The sequence below is a fragment of the Phyllopteryx taeniolatus genome, chromosome 14, assembly GCF_024500385.1.
Source record: "Phyllopteryx taeniolatus isolate TA_2022b chromosome 14, UOR_Ptae_1.2, whole genome shotgun sequence".
Lineage (NCBI taxonomy): Eukaryota > Metazoa > Chordata > Actinopteri > Syngnathiformes > Syngnathidae > Phyllopteryx > Phyllopteryx taeniolatus.
In genome coordinates, this window is record NC_084515.1 from 25,135,794 (window position 1) to 25,159,075 (window position 23,282).

At 41.3% G+C, this 23,282-nt stretch overlaps 1 protein-coding gene across 3 annotated transcripts in view; it reads left to right on the forward strand.

Moving 5' to 3' along the window:
- Window positions 1–23,282, forward strand: part of LOC133489105 (receptor-type tyrosine-protein phosphatase N2-like) — a 148,097-nt gene that overhangs the window by 115,179 nt on the left and 9,636 nt on the right. For all 3 annotated transcript variants that reach the window (XM_061797842.1, XM_061797843.1, XM_061797844.1), the window contains 5 exons: window positions 6,092–6,239; window positions 10,211–10,284; window positions 14,801–14,878; window positions 14,951–15,070; window positions 18,162–18,328. In XM_061797842.1, coding sequence (XP_061653826.1) covers window positions 6,092–6,239; window positions 10,211–10,284; window positions 14,801–14,878; window positions 14,951–15,070; window positions 18,162–18,328 — 587 coding nt within the window. The remainder of the gene's footprint in view (window positions 1–6,091; window positions 6,240–10,210; window positions 10,285–14,800; window positions 14,879–14,950; window positions 15,071–18,161; window positions 18,329–23,282) is intronic.

Here is a 23,282-nt window from a genome sequence, read left to right on the forward strand (position 1 = left end):
GTCCTTTGAAAGTGCTTGGGGAACCAGGAAAAAGGCACTGCATTTGCTTGTGTAACTTGGACAATGGCATATAGAACATGGGACTTTTTGTTTTAATTCTGAAATAACGGTTCCTCAATAGTTTTTTGTTTTTGTTTTAAGTGATTCATTAAAGAGCAGGATTATATAAATTGTGGTACAGTAATTTTTACTGTCCCATTAAGGTGCTGTTTATTATTCCCTTCTTCCTTGGAACCCAATAATACCTTTGAATAAAATAAGAAAAGCTGGAATATTCAGTTCTTAGGAAACAAACCTAAGTAATACTTTTGAAGTAATGAAGTGATTTATCCTATGCGATCCTGCCTGAGATTTGAACTCTCGCAACCACTGAGTGACGTCGGGCACCGCACTCTTCACTGTCCAAGCTATCGCCAAACTCAATAAACACTTTAAACTCCCCAAACTGTATTAGCCTACACAAACTATAAAACATTAAAACGCGCAACCCACAAATCTCTCTATATTTAAAAAAATATATATATATTGTGAATGGAGCCCGCATGAAGAGTTTATATAGCATTGCTGTCAAACCTCGCGGCAAGGTCTGAAGCACTTCCCAATTCAGTCACGTGGTACAAAACACATGTAGACTGGTTGAGCGAACTCCCATGCACACTCGAGGACCCTGCCGAGGTTGAAGAGCTGGTCCACTGTTACACGGCCAGGACGAAAACCACACTGCTCCTCCTGAATTTGCGATTCGACTTCCCGACGGACCTTCCTCTCAAGCACCCCTAAATAGACCTTACCAGGGAGGCTGAGGAGTGTGATCCCCCAGTAGTTGGAACACACCCGACGGTCCCCTTTCTTAAAAAGGGGGCACACCACCCCAGACTGCCAATCCTGAGGTCAGTGACCACCAAAGCTGCATTCTGCTTGGCCAGCCGGCATCATCAACTGCCTCAGGAGTCCCACAGGTAACACGCCCTTACAGGTCTCACTGTCATTGCCATGTGAGTATTGAAGTCCCCCAGCAGCTCTCCAGCACCCCCTCCAGGGACTACAAAAAGGGTACTCTGAACTGCTGTTTGGTGCATAGGCACAGACAACAGTCAGAACCCGTCCCCCCACCTGAAGGCGAAGGGAGGCTACCTTCTTGTCCACTGGGGTAAACCCCCAATGTACAGGCGCCGAGCCGAGGGGCAATAAGTATACCCACACCACCTCGGCGCCTCTCACCGTGGGCAACTCCAGAGTGGAAGAGAGTCCAACCCCTCTCAATAGGAATGGTATCTGAGCCCAAGGCTCACGTGGAGGTGAGCCCGACTTTATCTTGTCGGAACTTCTCGACCTCCCACACCAGCTCGGGCTCCTTCCCTGCCAGAGAGGTGATATTCCACGTCCCTAGAGCTAGTTTCTGTAGTCGGGGATCCCCGGGGATGTTCGTTCCTTTCACATTAATGCAAATTTGCAGCTCTACATCTGCCCACATTATGTGTCGATACATTTACACATCCGCTATCCCGTCTCATAGTACCTCCTCCAAACGCCCGTAAGTTTGCAGCTTTACGTCCAACAACATTCCCCGTCGGTACCTTTTACACATTGCAGTCCCGCAATGAACAATGAAATTTGGGTTAGACCACACCCTATTTTCGCTCACTGCTCACCATGTGTAACTAAAGAACAAAACATATTCCTCAATGTATTTCATCACATTTATTGCAAGGCAACAGTGATAAATAAAAGTTGACGCCACCCCCGATACGTATCCCCACCCCACCCCCCATCCAAGGTCCATCTCCTCCTCCAAAGCCGCTGACTTGTGTGTCGCTGCTTTATAATTTGAAGCAGCTTTCAGCGTCTTATCTTATGTTAATGTATTACTGGCTCCCATGTGCCCCCCCCTCAAGCCCCCACCTTGATTTCCCCCCCACATCCTCTCCGCCTGTGTCTTAAGAGGATTAGTGGACTCTCTCTATAAAGCACATTATCTTGTCCTTTGTTGCGGCCCGGGTGCGTGTTAGAGATTATACTGTGTGCAGATTCGCCCCTGCACTTTTTGTTTTGTTTTGTTTGCTCTTTGCCAGCTGCGACGAGATCTGTTGCCAGGTCAAGTACGCCATGGCAGGCGAGTGGTTGCCAGGTAGTCGATCTGATCACATATGAATAATAAAAATGTGTTTGTGACATAGCAACAGATTGATGTAGACGTGCTAAAGTAGTAAAAACGTTGTTGCTGTCCGAAAAAAAAAGTACATCTGTCTTTTTTTTTTAAATGCAAAACAACAAAATGGTCATAACCATAACCAATGGTCTGACGTGCTGTGTGTGATATTTTAATCAAAAGTAGCTAAAGTAGTCAAAATATCATCGTCAGACAAAAGTATGCCTCCACAATAAAAAAAAAGTAAAAAAAAAAGGTATCCGATAAAAATGACACAAATAGGGTGCTGCTGGTGGCTTTGATGCACTTTGTATTCCAAACTATAGCTTGACTGAGATTATTAAGACTGATTGTTCCTCAACGTACAATTGCAAGGAATGTAGGGATTTCTCATCAAACACCTGTTTGGAACATCCCACAGGTGAACAGGCTAATTGGGAACAGGTGGGTGCCATGATTGGGTATAAAAGGAGCTTCCCTGAATTGGTCAGTCATTCACAAGCAAAGATGGTGCGAGTTTCAGCTCTTTGTTAACAAGTACATGAGAAAATAGTTGAACAGTTTAAGGATAATATTCCTCAATGTACAATTGCAAGGAATTTAGGGAGTTCATCATCTACGGTCCATAATATCATCGAAAGGTTCAGAGAATCTGGAGAAATCACTGCATATAAGCGGCAAGGTTGAAAACCAACATTGAATGCCCGTGACCTTCGATCCCTCAGGCGGCACTGCATCAACAACCAACATCAATGTGTAAAGGATATCACCACATGGGCTCAGGAACACTTCAGAATACCAATGTCAGTAAATACTGTTCAGCGCTACATCCGTAAGTGCAACTATGCAAAACAAAAGCCATTTATCAACAATACCCAGAAACGCCGCCGGCTTCTCTGGACCCGAGCTCATCTAAGATGAAATCATTGTATTCTGTTTTTATTTATGTTTAACACAACATCCCAACTTCATTGGAATTGGGGTTGTAGTTTTGTTATCTAAAAAGCTCCCTATTTTTTCTATCCATCTAAGGCCGACAGTCTTACCTGATTGGACCGGACCATCGCATAAAAATAATAGTTGCTGACGCAACCCCGCACATTAAGCAACTGGTTATATGGACACCCTGAACAGTGCCTGCTTAGGCCTTTGATTCTGATACAGTATATTTGGAATTATCACATTTTGAAAACCATAAAAGGATAGATTAATAGTTAAGGAAGAACTGGGTTGCTAAAGAGAGTGGACGTGGGCAAGAATAAAAGCGAGTGTGGATATTTTAAAGGTGTCTCGCTGACTCCATTCATTTTAACTGACCCAGCCCGGTGCGTATCGCTCACGTACATTTTGGTCACAAGCTTCATGTAACATTTGAGGTAGGAGTTGGACCCAAAAGCGGACACTGACACCAAAGTAACAACAACAAAAACTTATTTAAACAAAGAAACAAAGTACCAAAACAACTGAGGAGCTGGTGTGGCAGCGACTGAGCACTCTACACGATGGGGCTGAAAAAGAACAAAGGTCACTGGGAAAAAGCCGGGAAAAACTGTCAAAATTTCAACATAGTAATGAACTGAAATCCCCAGTGAAAACTAGGAGCAAGAGCAAAAGTTCTACCAATGGAGGTAATAAAACTTCACATAGGCAATTTGAACAACTGGGCAGAGTAGTTAACCAGAAGGCGCAAAGGGACTGATACCAAGGTAGTAGTAGATGTTCTGGCGAGGAATGGAAGTCAGGCCGCAGGTGAAATGCAGAGGGTGATGAGTAGTGGAAGACGGCTGCGTGAGGAGCTCTGCACACCTGAGCATGCCCAGCCATGAAACAAAAAAAAAAGAGAAGGCAACACAGGAAACAGAACAGCAACAATTTCAAAATAAAAAAAATAAAAAATGACTCAACACTTTGCTTTTTCATCTACAGGCACATTAATACAAGTACATTATGAATGTAGTTACGTATTGATGTAAAACCCAATATATAGTCCAGTTATCTGGCTTGGGGCAGCACAGCGGCCGTTCGGTGTCTCCATGTTCGCATCAGTGAAACCCGATCTGCATTTTAATTGGCTATAATCTGCGGTGGTGTACGCCGGCGATTCAAATCGCGGCAAAGCCAGTGGTCAACTGATCGGTTGCCAAACCACGCACATTGCGCGACAGTTCAAACGGGTTCGGCCGCTTCACTCGGTGTGCGGCAGCCTTAAAGTGGTCAAATGATCGTCAATGTTTGGCGAAAACATGTATCGCTACATTTTTTTAATCTGGAAAAGCTACGACAATGGTGCTTTTTATTCCTAATATTGTCGCTGTCCGATAAAAAGCATGTATCTCCACATTTATTTATTTATTTTTTAATTTAGAAAAAAAAAACCAACACAAATGGCTTTGAAATGCTTTGTGTTCATAGTGACAGTTTGATCGGGATTAGCTTCAGCAACAAAAATAATCACCGCTGTGGGATAAAAAGCATATATCTTCATGTTTTGTACATTTTTATCTGAAAACGAAAAAAAAAAAATGTCTGATATAATATACATTCAAAGTGACATTTTAATGGAGACAAAAGTACAGGCTGTCGCCAAAGTCTGTAGAGATTCATACAAATGCTTATTTTCAGCAACAGGTACATTAATTAATAATACCATGTTGGATTTATTCAAAGCCTTTCAAGGGACCCAAGTTCGCTTAATAATAACTCATGAAAATAAGAATATTAATGTCTTCAATATGATTTCCAACATTTGTGGGGCGGCGGGATGGTGGCCAACTGGTTAGCACCTCTGCCTGAGTTCTGAGGACCCTGGTTCAAATCCGGCCTCGTCTGTGTGCAGTTTGCATGTTCTTCCTGTGCCTGCGTGGGTTTTCTCCAGGTTGTCCGGTTTCCTCCCACATCCCAAAAACATGCATGGTAGATTCATTCAAAACTCTTAAATTGCCCTTAGGTGTGAATGTGAGTGTGAATGGGTGCCCTGCGATTGGTTGGTGCCCAGTTTAGGTTGTACCCTGCCTCTCGCCCAGAGTCAGCTGGGGTCGGCTCCAGCGCACCCGCGACCCAAGTGAAGGTAAGCAGTATGGAAAATGGATGGATGGATTTGTGAGGCAAGGGGTGACTTTATTGACACCCTGTGGTAGAAATAGTCTAATGAAAAGAATGTATTTAAATATGAAAACTACTGATTTTGAATACTATCCCACACAAGATGTTTTACATAGCCAGGAAGCTCAAAGTATTGTATGCCTTTGATCACATCTCGTCCAGGTTTCCTTCCAGATGCTGCGACAGCCACAATGGTGTCTTACAGCGTCTTATTGCGTATAAGCCCCTCCCCCCTCTAAGGGGATTATTGAATGTTTGGACGACACATGGTGATCTCAGCACCTCCTGATTGGATTGCAGTAATCCCTTTAGGCTGCCACAAAACCCTATTACTCTGGCATTAGCGTGGGTGTGGGCGGGTGTTGAGTGCGGTTTGAGGGGCAGGGGGTTGATCAAATGTTAGTCGATTGTCTAAAGTGTGCTTTTTTTGTAAGGTGGCGTCTCCAAAGTGTTTTATCATCAATAAGGAGGGAACAAAAAGAGACATTTTAACATACTGTGGTAATGGTAACGGATACCTAGAACCTAGACACTAGTGGTGACAGTGAAGATTTATTTCCCCGAACCTAGACACATCTGGAGAGGCAATGGTTGCTGAACGATAGAACGTATATATTGGTTTTTATGGTGGACAGGTGACAGCCAGGATGTGGTGGAGAGTGCATCAAAGTCAATTTTCACATTTTTATACAGGTGATGCTCACCCGGGGATGAATTTTGAGATATGATGGTCCATCTCATACATTAGTTTGTTTTCGCTTTCAAAGCAACATCGTAGTCCACTTCTTTTTGCAGTTAGCATGAGGAAATCCTAATTCCTTTCCTCTTCTTCTCCGCCAGTCATACATGGAGGACCACCTGAAGAACAAGAACCGCCTGGACAAGGAGTGGGAGGCGCTGTGTGCCTACCAGGCCGAGCCCAACGCCTGCATGGCAGGTCTGAAGGACGGAAACGCCAAGAAGAATCGATCGCTCGCCGTGGTGGCCTGTAAGACAAACAGACCTACTCCTATAACATTCCTAAAAACAGAAGTTATAAAAATATTGTATCGTTTAGAAAAGTGCATTCATACATAGGCGTGCCAATAAAACTAATATACTAAACCAATGACTCCCCCCTGCCTTAGCTTTGGGCCAAGTAAAAGCTTTGATATGTGACGTATTAGCAGATCAGTCTGTCATCCCCAAATAATAAAATCAGGGTTTCTTTAAGAAGAATTGCGCCGAATGGCCACTTCATGAAATAAGTGCGCTTGGTGTTTATATATTGGGGGCAGGCCGAGTCATGTTTCATCCCCGCCCAAAAGAAATCCAGAAAATGTAGGTGAAAAAGAGTTTTAAGCGATCTCTAAACAATTCAGTAAGTTGTTCTCAGTCTTTGCACACATTTTCAGCACTTACCTTCAAACCTATTTATTGTATTTAGAAACAAAACAGGTAAATGACTTCATTCCCTCGTTACATTTTGACTTTAGTATCAGAATATTTTGACTTTTTCTTGGGAGAAAAAACATTATTAATGTATAATCATGGATTTTTCTCTCGACAAAATGTCTTTTTTGTAAAGGTTACAACTTTTTTTCTTGAAAAAAAATCTGTTGTCTTATTATGACTTTTGTTATTAACTTATTATCGCAACACAATACATCTTTGTTCTACTAAAGATTACAACTTTTTTTCTTTCAAATTCAACTTTATTCTCATAACATTACATCTTTCCTCTATCAAATATGATTTTTTTTATCGCAACTTTACAACTTTTTTCTAAAAAAAAATTAGACAACTTTTTAATTCCTATGGCCTTTAGGGCTACAAAAATGCCTTCCCTGTAAGGGTCCTTGATAGCCATTATTTAAAGATTAGATCATGACTCTTTGTAAGAGTGCAGCGGAGATGGTGTAATGCTCCACATTAGCAGGAAGCTCCTGAAGAGTCTAAAATGAGGCTTCTATTAAAACTCATGCTATGACCTCATCAATAATTCACAGTATTCCGAGAGGGAAGAAGTCCATTTAGAAAAATATATATAAAAATTCTGTCCCGATCTGTCCGCTGGGTTTAATGAAAGGCGGCCTGTCAGCAGTTCTCATCAGGAATCATTTCCACTTCTTATGAGAAAAGCCCCGGAGGCTCTGCAGTGAAAATGTCAGAAATGTTTGGCCAAAGAGATGCCAACTGCCACGAACACGAGGTGGATGATATTGCACCCATTTGGACTAATCCAGAATATGCTCTTTTTTTTTTTTTTTTTTTTACTGCAAATGGTTCAACCTCCCTTGTGTAATCCAATGTTTCTCAACCTTTATTGAGTTGTTGGGCAGAAACTCTGTATGTCCAAATATAGTCAATTTCATACTGTTCACAAATTGATACTATTGGTCTGTTCCCACATTTTCTGTTGTCTTTACCCATTATTAACCCATTCAATTAATTTAATTGGTTAATTCGCTCACCATGCTCGTAACTCAAAACACTCTTATCTCATCCATTGAAATTAATAGGAATGCCAATAATGCATTCCAGCTTCCCCCCCAAAAAACAACAACAAATTTTATGGTTTTTTTTTAATGATAGAAATCGCACTCTACTATATTGTACTTTATAAAAACATACAGTAATGAAGTCATGAAACGACTTTTGGCTTCAATTCAGTGGAGATTCTGCTGCATCTTCTGATGTATGCCTTGGTCACTTGGGGGCAGTACAATACAGACATTCAGATATACATGAAGACGGTCAGTCCGCAATAATATTAGTCGGTCTTCGCAGAGGATAAAGAATATATACAGTGCCCCGAAGAAGTTTTGGCTCCCTTCTCAAATGCTTATGTCTTTGCATCGTTTCCCCACTTTAATGTTTAGGATCATCAAACAAATGAAAATATCAGACACATATAAAATACTGTTTTTAAATGGTGATTTCATTTATTATGGAAAAAAACAAATATTCAAAGTTACTTTTCCCTGTGTGAAAAAAGTAATGGCACCCTAAACCTAATAACTGGTTGATCCATCCTCAGCAGCAACAACTGAAATCAAGCATTCTCTATCACTGGCAATGAGTCTTTTACATCACTGGAGAGATATTTTGGCCCACTCTTCCTTGCAGAATTGTTTAAAAAAAATGTAAACCTTTTTTTAGCCATTCAAAAGACGATTTCTTGGTGTTTTGGATCGTTATCCTGCTGCAGAATCCAAGTGCGTTTCAGCTTGAGGTCACAAACTGATGGCTGAACATTCTCCTTCAGGGTTGCCTGTTAAAGAGCAGAATTCATGGTGCCATCAATCACAGCAAGTTGTCCAGGTCCTGAAGGAGAAAAGCAGCTCAAGTCACTACTACCACCATATTTGACTGTTCTTTTTCTGAATTGCTGTGCTACATGTACGTCATATGTAATGAGACACACGCCTTACCAAAAGCTCAACTTTCATCTTGTCAGTCCATATAATATTCTCCCAAAAGAATAATTCAGATGTTTTTGTTTTTTTGGGGGAAATTAAGACAAGGCTTTATGTTCTTTTTGGTCAGCATTGTTTTTTTCTTTGGAACCTTGCCATGGATGCCATTTTTGCCCAGTCTCTTGTTGTGTCATGAACACTGACCTTAACTGAGGCAAGGGAGGCTTGCAGTTCTTTAGAAGTTGTCCTGAGTTCCTTTGTGTCATCCTGGATGAGTCATTGCTGTTCTCTTGGGGTAATCTTTATAGGCCGGCCACTCCTGGGAAGGTACACCACTATTCCATGTTTTCTCCATGTGAGGATAATGGCTCTCCCTTTGGTTCACTGGAATCCTAAGGCTTTAGAAATGTTTTTTTGTAAGACTTTCCAGACTGATAAATGTTAATTACCTTATCTCACGACTGTTCTGGAATTTATTTGGATCGTCTCATTTTGTGGCAGCTATTTTAGATCCTTTGTCTTACTCGATTTTGTCGGGACTGCTTCTGTTCAAGTGATTTCTTGATTGAACAGGTCAGGGGGTGATCAGGCTTACGTGCAATCAGCGAAAAGTAACCAAAAATTGTGATTAGCCACAATTCATTCATAATTGAACAAGGGGGTTTACTTTTTCACACAGGGCCGGGTAACTTTGAATATTTTTTTCCCCTTAATAAATGAAATCACTATTTTAAAACAGCAGTTTAAGTTCAGTGGATTACAGTTGATAGATATTTACATTTGTTTGATCTTAAACAGTAAAGTGGGCAAACTATGCAAAAATATAATAATTTGAGAAAGGGGGGTCAATACTTTTTCACAGCACTGTATATGCCTGTGAGTATTGTTATATTGTCTGTGTACATGTTGCTACACCGTATGTGTTCAAATATCCATTGCGTAAATGGTTATAACGCCACTACATAGATGCAATTCAATACTCCGTCTATGGCGTTTGGCATTGTTTTTTAGCAATAAGCTAAATGAACTTTATTAAGGCAAACCTATGTGGATGTTTTAAATACACAAAACATGTAATTGCCTTTGATTTATGTTTAGTTTTCAGTAAACTTCAACTTGGAATGGCATTAAACAGCTTGATGCTTGTTTTTTGAACAATTTTTCACTAATTCTCTCAAGTAAACTGCTGCTTGTTATGAAGAGTCTTGAGTTGTGTTCACTGCACAAACAGCGCTCATATGTCGAATTTAAGCTCGCAAGTCAAAGCAAAAAATCGAAAATCTCCCCAATCTCAAGGCACAGATGTACTAAATTTTTCGGTTTTTGTCAAACAGCCCACATTTTGCCACCGTTTGTTTCTCACTGGCATCTTTTCCACTTAAAACTAAACTAAATAATTTTATTTAACACAAATAAATTAGTATGGTGGTCTGCAATAGGTCGACAGAGGTTACGAACTAATTTTTTATCTTATGAATTTGCCGTCACATTATGTCTATTACATATCGTGTATGTAACATAAAAAATGCCAGCAATCGCAAGTACTGTTTTTTCCTTCCAGACGATCATTCCCGCATCACCTTGCGACTGGAGAACAGTCAAGGCAACTCGGACTACATCAACGCCAGCCCCATTGTAAGTACACACACTATATACGCACATACACCACACACACACACACACACAAACATAAACACACTACTTACACACTACTCACACAAACACACACACACAATACAGCCTTCCAACAGACTCGGTCGGTGATGGAGCGTCCTGCCTGGTGAATATTCATGACAGCCACAAATGTTGACGACCGCGGGCCAGTGTCGTCGTGAGCAACAAAAATGGATCCACCTCCTTGGGAAATGATTGTTTTTCACCTTGGCTGATTCTAATTGTTATTCGCCGTGTTGGGATTTATGGGCTCTTGTTTCCCCCTCCAGGCAGACCAACAACACTGCTTCCACAACGCTGGTTATGTGTGCGTGCGTGTGTGCGTGTGTGCGTGCGTGTGTGTTTGTGTGTGTGTGTGTGTGGGGGGGGGGGGGGGGGGGGGGTCAATCTATCCAACACGTTCAATAAGATGCATTCTATTACCTGGAACATGCACCAATGTTGTTAAATTAAGAGACTGCTGATGCAAGCTGAGCCTTAGATTACTTTTACATTTGATTTTCCGAAACAAAGGCCTTAATTATCCTTAAAAAATGACACTTAATCCTTAAATCCGCTGCTCAAAAATCAATTACGTATGTTTTCTTTGTGAAGTATTTGACCAATTTTTATCGATTGTTTTGCATCTTTTCTTAACAAAAAACTGAAAAAATATTGCAATCTATCGGGCCGGTTGTTTTAAATTTAGGGCCGCAGCTATCGATTATTGTACCGATTAGTCCATCGAGTAATAATTGATCAGATAAAAATGGATTTTACATTAATAAGCAACAAAATGTGCACGTGAGGTGCAGGTGGTCATGGCTTGGTGAGTGACATGGGCGCCAGCAAATGAGAGTGTAGAGTTGGCCGTTATGAGCTCTGGTTAGCGGCTGGCTGTTTACTAGCCAGTTGCTAACCAGTCTGCATACTGTTTAGTGTGTCTGCGTGTGTGTATAATAAAATTGTTCGAGTTATTCAATTTATTGTTTCAACTCTACTTAAATTTGATCAAAGAGAAGACAAAAAATTGAATTTGTAGTGTCAATCAAAAGTTTGCAAAAAAAAGTATAAAATATGAAGAAGATATTGTTATGGAAAAAAATTCTGAATACCCGAGAATAAAGTCATATAATGAAAAACATTTTTTTAAGAGGTGTACTGAAAAGGGAATAGAGTACAAGAAAAAAAATCTGAATATTATGAGAAACAAGTTATGTATGAAGAAGTGTATTTAAGTGTTTTTCGAGAAAAAAAAAGTAACAGAAAAAAGTCAGACAATTATGAAAAGTTGGATTTTTACGAACACAAAAGTAATGTTACCAAACATAGAATATTAAAAGAATAAAGTTGGAATTTTATGGAAAAAGTACTTTGTGAGCGCCACGGTGGCCGACTGGTTAGAGCGGCAGCCTCACAGTTCTGAGGAGCGGGGTTCAATCCCCGGCCCCGCCTGTGTGGAGTTTAAATGTTCTCCCCATGCCTGCGTGGGTTTTCTCCGGGCTCTGCGGTTTCCTCCCACATCCCAAAAACATGCATGAATTGGAGACTCTAAATTGCCCGTAGGTGTGCATGTGAGTGCGAATGGTTGCTTGTTTGTATGTGCCCTGCGATTGCCTGGCAAGCAGTTCAGGGTGTACCCCGCCTCCTGCCCGATGACAGCTGGGATAGGCTCCAGCACGCCCGCGACCCTAGTGAGGAGAAGCGGCTCAGAAAATGGATGGATGGAAGTAATTTGAGAGAATATTACAAAAAAAAAAGCAAGAATGAAATAAATCATACATTTAAGGGAAAATTGCTTGCGAATACAGGGCCATGAAAAACTGTTGGCCCCCTTCTCAAATTCTTAGATTTTTGAATAGTTTCCCCACTATTCAAGACAAGATCATCAAACAAATATTTGCAAATGTCAGACAAATATAACCCAAGAAAACTTCAAAGCTACCTTGCCCTGTCTAAAAAAGTAATACTCCCCTTTACAAATCATGAATTAACTGTGACTAATCACATTTTGGAGTTCATTTTCACTTACCACACCAAAGCCTGATGACCTCCAGCCTTGTTCAATCCAGAAAGCATTTAAAAATAACCCGTTTGACAAAATGAAGTTGGCCCAAATTTTTTAAAGAGCTGCAACAAAATGCCATGATCCAAAGAAATGCAAGAAAAGGTCAGAAATAAAGTCACTGACATATATCAGTCTCAAGAGAGTTAAATAGCCATTTCTAAAGCTTTCGGATTCCAGAGTGCGGGTACTAGACTGGCCTGCCTGCAGTACAGACCTATCTCCCGTTGTAAATGCGTGGCGCATTATGAAGCGTAAAATACGACAACGGAGACCCCGGACTGTTGAACAGCTGAAGCTGTACATCAAGCAAGAATGGGAAAGAATTCCATCTCCAAAGCTTCAACAATTAGTGTCCTCAGTTCCCAAACGTTTATTGAATGTTGTTAAAAGAAAAGGTGATGTAACACAGTGGTAAACATGACCCTGTCCCAGCTTTTTTGGAACGTGTTGCGGCCATAAAATTCTAAGTTAATGATTATTTGCTATCAGTTTGAACATTAAATATCTTGACTTTGTAGTGTATTCAATTACATATTGGTTGAACATGATTTTCAAATCATTGCATTCTGTTTTTATTTATGTTTAACACAACGTCCCAACTTCACTGGAATTTGGGTTGTATTTTACAAGTGAAAAATCTCTCGGCAGACCAACAAACAAAAATGTCACAAAAAGTGGATATATTAATTACTGTATGTACTTCCTGTCATCTAATAGAAGACCATTCATTTGTTCTGTCTGTCACTATGCCTCACTGGCATAAATAGATGAACAAAGATATATTATTTATTGTAAATATAATTTTTGAGCAATTAAGTACACAAGTATATACAGTAAATGAACAGGTAATTTAAATAGACACATTGCTCCATCTTGTGATCGGATCGGTGATCGTTTTTTCAACTTGCTGATCGGCCCAAAAATCCTGATCGTGTAAAGCCTAGAAAAAACATGAAGGAAAACTTCTGAATATCAATAAATCATACATTTAAATTATTATTATTAAAAGTACTTCCTCTTTGCTCGGGTGAATGGCAAATGGGACCATTTCAAAGTACCCGTAGAACTTTAAATGTCTACAATGTCACCACAGAGCCGCCAGCGATGACAATAGACAGTGTTTTGGGATTCCGTCATGTTTACATATATCATATTTGTATAATGAAATGCTATACAGTAACTATTATAGATGACGTCATCACAGAGCCACCAACGATGACAATAGACAGTGTTTTGGGCTTACATATATCATATTTTTATAAATAAATGATACACAGTAACTATAATAATTACACAATTAACATTAACTTTTGTTGGAAGACACCAGCCATAAAGAAAACAATTGTTTTGCAAATTCAGCTTCAAAGCAATCATGTTATCAATCCAGTCATGCTTGTTAGCTTAGCATACACAGGAAGTCAGCATTCCCATTTTCTGGGTTTGGTCACCTGATGTTCCACATATAGCGGATTTCACCTGCAGCTGTTTCTTTTTTTTGCGTGATGCAATTGAGTCTGTGGACATTTTAATGATCAGTAAGATGGAAGTTTCAAGTCAGCGTGTTAGTCTCATCAAGGCTTCGGGGCCACCATTAAAGACAATTTTGTGCGCCTTGGAAATCATCCGTCACGCCTTGGTAATTACCTGTAGCTAAATTGCCCTGGCCCTGTAATTTCGTTTAGGGTACAAATTTGCATGCTAATAGGCAGCGTCGGCAGTGCAAGCAAGCTAGCTCGTCACGTCGCACCCATTCTGCAATTTTTATAGTGGAGGAAGGGCGAGACGGGAAACATGCCATCGGATGGAGGACATGCAGTGATGCCAAAGAATTTTCAGGGGATGTTGCTAAAACAGTGGCGTCAAACTGCCATATCATAGGTACGGTTTTCCTCAGAGTGTGACTATGACTATGACTGTGAACCCATATACAGTAAATGTATAATCACCTATACCCAAAAGAATTGATGGATAGGTTTTGAAATCAGAAAATCAGTAAAAAAATTAATATGTTCAACTATTTGATTTCAAAGCGGGATTGGTAAAAAAAATAAAAAAAAATGCTTGCAAGATCTCAATGTCATTAAAGACAATCTGTAATGTTGGTATTTTAGCAAGAAACATGAAGTCGACATGCATGATTTGTCTTGCGGGCCACATAAAATCGACTGATTCAGATCTGGCCCCGGGATTTGTGTTTGGCACCTGTGTGCTAAAGGGTTGCTAAAAGTTGTTAATTGACGTTGCGTCCAGAAGTTGTAGGGATGGTCTTGTTCAAGGGTTCTATAGTTTTTTTCCCCACTGTTTTCGTGAGTGTTTACAGATACCAGTTAACTATGTAATACTGTTGCTGTGAAGATAACTATAGAAATAATATTAAATATAATATTAATTGTCATCTTCACGAATGGCTGCCGTTTGTGTTCCCCGCAGATGGATCATGACCCACGGAACCCAGCCTACATCGCCACGCAAGGCCCGCTGCCGTCCACCGTGGCTGACTTCTGGCAGGTAATATCTTGGTCCAATCACAAATGAGAAGAGTATGATGTCACTTCCTCACATTGTGTGTTCTTTTTGCAGATGGTTTGGGAAAACGGCTGCGTGGTGATCGCCATGCTTACACCGTTGGTGGAGAGCGGTGTGAAACAGTGCTACCACTACTGGCCTGACGAAGGCTCCAATCTCTATCACATCTACGAGGTACGCGCACCTCAACAAATGCCTGCGAGGGTTTTCTCCAGGTACTCCGGTTTCCTCCCACATCCCAAAAACATGTGTGGTAGGTTGATTGAAGTCTCTAAATTGCCCATAGGTGTGAATGGTTGTTTGTTTATATGTGACCTGTGATTGGCTGGTGACCAGTTCAGGGTGTACCCCGGCTCTCGCCCGAAGATAGCTGAGATAGGCTCCAACACGCCCTGGACCCGAGTGAGGAGAAGGGGCTCAGAAAATGGATGGATGGATGGATACACTACAAAGACAACATATTTAATGTTCAAACTGATTAACTGTATTGTTTTTAGCAAATATTCATTAACTTAGAATTTTATGGCCGCAACACATTCCAAAAAAGGTGGGACTGGGTCATATTTACCACTGTTTTACATCACCTTTTCTTTTAACAACAGTCAATAAACATTTGGAAACTGAGGACACTAATTGTTGAAGCTTTGTAGATGGAATTCTTTCCCATTCTTGCTTGATGTACAGCTTCAGCTGTTCAACAGTCCGGGGTCTCCGTTGTCGTATTTTACGCTTCATAATGCGCCACACATTTTCAATAGGAGACAGGTCTGGACTACAGGCAGGCCAGTCTAGTACCCGCACTCTTTTTTTAAGAAGCCACGCTGTTGTAACACGTGCAGAATGTGGTTTGGCATTGTCTTCCTGAAATAAGCAGGGGCGTCCATGAAAAAGACGTTGCTTGGATGGCAGCATATGTTTCTCCAAAACCTGTATGTACCTTTCAGCATTAATGGTGCCTTCACAGATGTGTAAGTTACCCATGCCATTGGCACTAACACAGCCCCTTTTGAACTTTGCATCCATAACAGTCCGGATAGTTATTTTCCTCATTGGCCCGGAGGACACGACATCCACAATTTCCAAAAACAATTTGAAATGTGGCCACGTCGGACCACGGAACACTTTTCCACTTTGCATCAGTCCATTTTAGATGAGCTCGGGCCCAGAGAAGCCGGCGGCGTTTCTGGATGTTGGTGATAAATGGCTTTTGCTTTGCATAGTAGAGTTTCAAGTTGCACTTACGGACGTAGCCCCGAACTGTATTTACTAACAATGGCTTAATGAAGTGTTCCTGAGCCCATGTGGTGATATCCTTTACACATTGATGTTGGTTTTTGATGCAGTGCTGCCTGAGGGATCGAAGGTCACAGGCATTCAGTGTTGGTTTTCGGCCTTGCCGCTTACATGCAGTGATTTCTCCAGATTCTCTGAACCTTTCGATGATATTATGGACCGTAGATGTTGAAATCCCTAAATTCCTTGCAATTGTATGTTGAGGAACATTGTCCTTAAACTGTTCGACTATTTTCTCACGCACGAGGTTCACAACGAGGTGAACCTCGGCCCATCTTTGCTTGTGAATGATTCACAATTCAACAAATGCCTGCAAGGGTTTTCTCCGGGTACTCCGGTTTCCTCCCACATCCCAAAAACATGCATGGTGGGTTAATTGAAGACTCTAAATTGCCCGTAGGTGTGAATTTAAGTGTGAATGGTTGTTTGTTTTTATGTGCCCTGCGATTGACTGGCAACCAGTCCAGGGTGTACCCCGCCTTCTGCCCCGAAGTTAGGTAGGATAGGTTCCAGCACTCCCGCGACTTGCTTGAGGATAAGCGGTTCAGAAAATGGATGGCTGGATAGATGTAACTGGAGTGAATCATTGCATTGTAATTCGAGTGAATTGGCACGGTGGATGACTGGTTAGAGCGTCAGCCTCACAGTTCTGAGGACCCGGGTTCAATCCCCGGCCCCGCCTGTGTGGAGTTTGCATGTTCTCCCCGTGCCTGCGTGGGTTTTCTCCGGGCACTCCGGTTTCCTCCCACATCCCAAAAACATGCATGGTGGGTTAATTGAAGACTCTAAATTGCCCGTAGGTGTGAATTTAAGTGTGAATGGTTGTTTGTTTTTATGTGCCCTGCGATTGACTGGCAACCAGTCCAGGGTGTACCCCGCCTTCTGCCCCGAAGTTAGGTAGGATAGGTTCCAGCACTCCCGCGACTTGCTTGAGGATAAGCGGTTCAGAAAATGGATGGCTGGATAGATGTAACTGGAGTGAATCATTGCATTGTAATTCGAGTGAATTGGCACGGTGGATGACTGGTTAGAGCGTCAGCCTCACAGTTCTGAGGACCCGGGTTCAATCCCCGGCCCCGCCTGTGTGGAGTTTGCATGTTCTCCCCGTGCCTGCGTGGGTTTTCTCCGGGCACTCCGGTTTCCTCCCACATCCCAAAAACATGCATTAATTGGAGACTCTAAATTGCCCGTAGGTGTGAATGTGAGTTCGCATGGTTGTTTGTTTGTATGTGCCCTGCAATTGGCTGGCAACCAGTTCAGGGTGTACCCTGCCTCCTGCCCGATGACAGCTGGGATAGGCTCCAGCACGCCCGCGACCCTAGTGAGGAGAAGCGGCTCAGAAAATGGATGGATGTAAAGCATCGTAATTGGATGAATCATACTGTATCACATCGCAAGGGGAATGAATCGTATTGCAATTGGACGGTTGGGTATCATAATTGGGTCAATTGAGTAGTATCACATCGTGACTTGAGTCAATTGTATCGCGTCATAATGAGAATGAATTGTCTTGCATTGTAATTGGAGTTATTCGTATAGATTCATAATCTGAATGAATCGTATTGTATCACATCGTAACTGAGGGAATCATATAGTCTCGTAATTGAATGAATCGTACTGTATCACATCGTATTGAGAATGAACCGTATCGTAATTGGGGTCAGTCGTATTGTATCACATCGTAAGTTGAGTCAGTTGTACGTGTTATAATTAATGACTCATCTCACATTGTAATTGTCGTGATTCATATAGAATCGTAATTGTAGTAAATCTTATTGTAATACATTGAAACTGGAGTGAATCATATTGCATCATAATTGAGTGAATCAGATCGCATCTTAACTGAAGTGTATCCAGTCTCATCTGTCACAGATTTACATACTGTATATTGTGAATATATCATAGCACTGACCCTGTTGATGGTTAACATGGTTACAAGAGTAACAGTTTTTGTCATGTTTGCCCGTTCCAGGTCAACTTGGTGTCCGAGCACATCTGGTGCGATGACTTCTTGGTGCGTAGCTTCTACTTAAAGAACATGCAGACCAATGAGACACGGACCGTCACGCAGTTCCACTTCCTGACTTGGCTCAACCAGAACGTCCCCGAGACCAGTCGCACCCTCCTGGACTTCCGCAGGTAGGGAACTCGGCTCTGACTACAAGATTTATCAGAATGGGAAGGTTTTAAAGATGGTTTTGCTGGTTATTTAAGGTACAACACTGCCTGAACATTTAGTGTTCTATAAATGAAGAGGTCGGTGAAGGTAGCACCAGAGAGTAGTCTGTACTAGGCCAGCAGCATTTGATACCAGATGTCTTTTCAGCCTTACTTGTGGCTGTTTCAAACCAAAATGGCCACCTTCCTGTGTCTTTTCCGGGATGGCTTCTTGAGACTTTTTTGTGGGCCCGCTATTGATAGACATAGCTACCAAATTTCATGGTGCTAAGTGAAACTGGTTTCCAGGGCTGAATTTTCAAAACGTTGTTGTGGGTGACCTCATAAAGAGTTAAAAAAATATTTTTTGTGTGTTTTTTTATGCTTCAAACCAAAGTGGCGGACTTCCTATGTCTTTCCCGGAATGGCTTTTTGAGACTTTTTTGTGGGTCTACTCAGGATAGGCATGCATATCAAATTTCAGCTTGCTGAGTTGAAGTGGCTTCGAGGGCTGAATTTTCCAAAACCTGTTGTGACTTGAGTTTTGGTTTATGACCCAAAATGGCTGTTCTGACCAAAATGGCGGATTTCTTCTTAAGTCTTTTTTTGTGGGTCTGCTCATGATAGGCTTGCCAACCCAATTTAAACTGGCTTCGGATGCTGCATTTTACAAAACTTGTGGTTTCTTAGGATTTTGTTTTATGATCTTAAAATAGATGCTTCAAACCAAAATGGTCACCTTCCTGTGTTGGAAAAAGGATGGATGGGATACTCATGATAGACATGCCTACCAAATTTTGTGTTGCTAACTCAAACTAGCTTTGGTGGCAGAATTTTCAAAAACCTGCTGTTGTTTACTTCTTCGTTTTGTTTTATCACCATAACATGGCTGCTTCATACCAAAATGGCCACCTTCCTGTGTCTTTTCTGTAATGGCTTCTTGAGACCTTTTTTTTGGTTCTACGCATAATGAATATGCCTACCAAATTTAATGTTGCTAAGTTGAACTGGCTTCAGGGACTGAATTGTCAAAAACCTGTCTTGGTTGACTCTTAGTGTTATGTTTTATGACCCTGAAAAGGCTGCTTTAAACCAACATCACAGACTTTCTGTGTCTTTTCCTGGATGGCTTTGGCATACTTTTTTTGTGGGTCTACACATTTTAGATATACCTACCCAATTTCATGTTGCTAAGTCAAACTGGCTTTGTGGGACGAAATGTTATATAGTTATATATATATTTTTTTTTATGACACTAAATTTACTGTTTCAAACCAAAATTGTAGACTTCCTGTGTGTTTTCCGGGATGACCTCTTGAAACCTTTTGGTGGGTCTACTCATGATAGACATGTCTACCAAATTTCATGTTGCTCAGTTGAACTGGCATCGGGGGCTGAATTAAAAAAAAACTGTGTGGTTGACTTTGCATCTAACAAACGTTAATGGCTCTGGTCCATCATCATTGGACGTAATGTCTGAAGTGACAAAATGGTCGGCATGTTTACTGTGGAAACAAGCTTCTTCCCCCCCAACAGCATGTTTGTTCCCCCCCTCCCACACACACTTTTTACCAGCTAACTAGCGGTCGCCAGTGTCATTTTTGTGATGTTGCAGCTAGTAATATGAGCCCAGTTGCATAGTCACAAAAGTGATCATTGGAGATTGTGATTCTGCAACTGAGGGGGCCGCATGGATCCCCAAACCTCACCAACCCCCCAATCTCGAAACTAACCTCCCGCCCCCCACATCCCCCACTTTCCACTTTCCTCCTCGCTGTGCCCGCTGACCCAAGATGACCGCTCTCCTTATTTTTGCTTACTCGTGCTTGCCCTGCCTTCCTCTCTCACGCCTGCAGGGTCACCCGAGCCCCTTTCACGCTGTCTGTCAAAAGATGGATTATTCGCATCTTTTTTACCAGGTCGCTGGTCCCAATCGGAATGGAGGATCACACACCATTTTGCTGGCTTCCTGGGTAATATCAGTAGTGCAATGACGGCAGTGTGAAAGGGAACCGGGGAAAAAGCTGTAACGGGGTGTGAAGTTTAACACAGCCACTTCATCCGCCCTGTTGTGTTATAAGCAATTGTCGCTGTCTGACAACAATTTTAAATGTCACATTAAATGGAACATGTGGGATTCTTTGTTGTTGTGTCAAAGCTCTCTGGGTTCTGTGTGAAAGGCTAAGGAAGATAAATATTGATTGATAATGTGAAAGGTACGTACATGAAACTGGGGGGTTAAAGACACAAATTCAAGCATGAGACCCGTAACTAAGGTGGGACTGCACCTGTGTGAAAGGGAATAGCAGGAGGCCGGAATGGGGGTGTAACATTTACCACCCGACACTCACTTCTCTGTTGTGTTGAAAGCGATTGTCCCTGTCAGTCAACATCTAAATTTTTTATTTTTTTTTACCAGACACTGGTGCTGACGTTAAATCCAAATTTCATGTCCCTGTGTAAAAGGACCAAATATCACACTCATCCGAGTTTTGCGTAAGAGGCAGAGCCCGTCACTGTGCTGTGTGAAAGGTACAACACAAAATGGGGTAGAAACCGCAAGTTTCCTGGCTTTGCGGGTAATATCAAAAACGTAACAAAAGCGCGACAGCACCTGTCCGTCATACTGTCGTCTGATTATCCAAATGCGGGATGCTGGTCTCAGTCTGAAAGAGGTTAAGGGGGTGTGAAGCAAAGTTATTATAGATAACAAAAATAAATGAAATAACTAAAACAAAAATTTTATCCAAATAAAAACGAGAATGTTTTGTTTTTTTTTTGTTTTTTTTTTAAAAAGCAACAACTGAACCGAAATTTTATGTTTACAAAACTAAAATTAACTTTAATTATAGCAAAAATGTCCTTCCTTTGCATCTTTGTCAATGAATTTCATGCATGGGTTTTCAGGGTTGATTTCAAAATTGAACCAAAGTCATTGTGTTTTGTTTCGAAATACATTCAATATGTTTGAAGGTAAGCGCTGACAAAGCATACAAAGACTGAGAGCAATTTAGTACTGAATTGTTGAGATATAGCACAAAACTCTTTTTCACTGGCTCAGCTAGCTGAATTGTTTGGGCAGGGCTGAAACAGGGTCATGCTGACATCATCAGGGAACAGCGTATGTCGGCTTTCCCCCACTATTTAAGTGTTTTATTACATTATACATTTTTCGGGTCTCTTTGGTGGGTCTTCAAATGTACTTAATTTGGTACGGCCGTACAGAACAAGGAATGCCAAACAGTTTGTGAATTTTAGTTCCTTTACTTTGTGTCGCCTATAAATAGCTTCATCGGGCAGCAGCCAAAAAAAGGCGCTACCCGATGATGTCGCTTTTAGGCGACGGCCCCTGCAGTCCTGCACTCACTGCCGGTCGACGGATTTGACACGGCTCCCGTTCTTTTGTCACTCAACTCAGCCCAAAACGTGACGCTAGATAACAAGTGCTGAACAAATAGAACAAATAGTACATAGTACAACCAGACTTAAGTTTAATCAAAATAAACCAAAAACATTTTTCCATCTACTGTATCTTATCGAGCTGTCTGTCTCTCTCTCTGTCTGAGTTGACTATGACTGTCACAGATAAATGCAAGTGGCTTATAGTGGAAGAGGGTGCGCGATATGTGTGGAATACTTCTTAAGGGAAATAACAGACACAAATCTAAAAGTCCACTTGAGAAGTTTGCAATTTAGCAGCAAGGGAAGATAAACATGCAAATTGGGACTAGAATTATTATTTTTTTTTTACAATCAGAAGGCTTGTAAGTTAATGTAAATACATTTTTATAAAGGCCATTCATGTGTCTCATGAATGGTTTTACCGTGCGTTGTGATGTATCTAAACTTAGAAGCAGTATTATGCACTGCACTTATTGCACTTCAAATTGTGTGGATTGTTATACAGTACATGAATTGAAATATCTGTATACTTAATTGTGGAAAACTGAAACGAATAAAAATTTAACTAAAACAAAGCGTTTTTTAAAAACTAATAAAAACTAACAAACCTGCTCTAAAAACTCATTAAAACTAATTGAATTTGAAAAAAAGTCAGAAGTTGAAAAAAGAAATAAAAACTGGAAAATCCCAAACTTTTACATAACCCGGGTGTGAAATGTAACACTTGAGACCCATTTCTCCTGCCCTGTTGTGTTGAAAACAATTGTTTTTGTCAGATAACTATTTTATTTGTCACATCATCATCTAATTATAGATATGTGGGATGCCGTGTCTTTGTGTGAAAGGGGATAGTAGAGTATAGTTTCACATGGACACTCAATATCCCACTTGGCGGCTGGCTTTTAGCCTCTCAAGCACCACTATTATGTGATCTGTTGATAGTAATACTCAATAGATGAGCACACGCTGGCCCCTTTCACACCTGACATTCACCTTTGTGTGAAAGGGTGTTAAATGCTGGATCTACTCTTACGCCTCTAATGTGCAAATATTGCATGACCTCCTCTGCCGACTTGTCGTTCCCCGCCCTGAGTTACAATCTCAGGCTTAGCGGGGCGTGAGCGCACCCCTTCTGCGCACCCCACCCTTTTTTTTTTTTTTTTTTTTGCTGGCTGTTTCCACGGCAACGTGACATTTGACTTGAGTGAGCTCTGACTTGGGGTGTGTGGGTGGATGGAGACACAACCCCCCTCACTCCCACTATCCAACCTCCCACCCAGTAACCAAACACAAACCACTTTCACACAGCTGGTTTCCTGAAAATGAACATCATAGACCTAGCAATAATTGGCATTTTCTCATCTGTGCCTTTCATTCAAGAAAGCGGGTTATTGATGTGTCTGAGTGAAAGTCAGATAATTACATGAAGTCAGAGTGTGAGGTATAAAATATTCTGGTGTGATAGAGGTGGGACCTCTGTTCTGGCTTTCCGTTATCCCCTTTTCACACAGCTGTCAGCTGAAGCGAGATATTA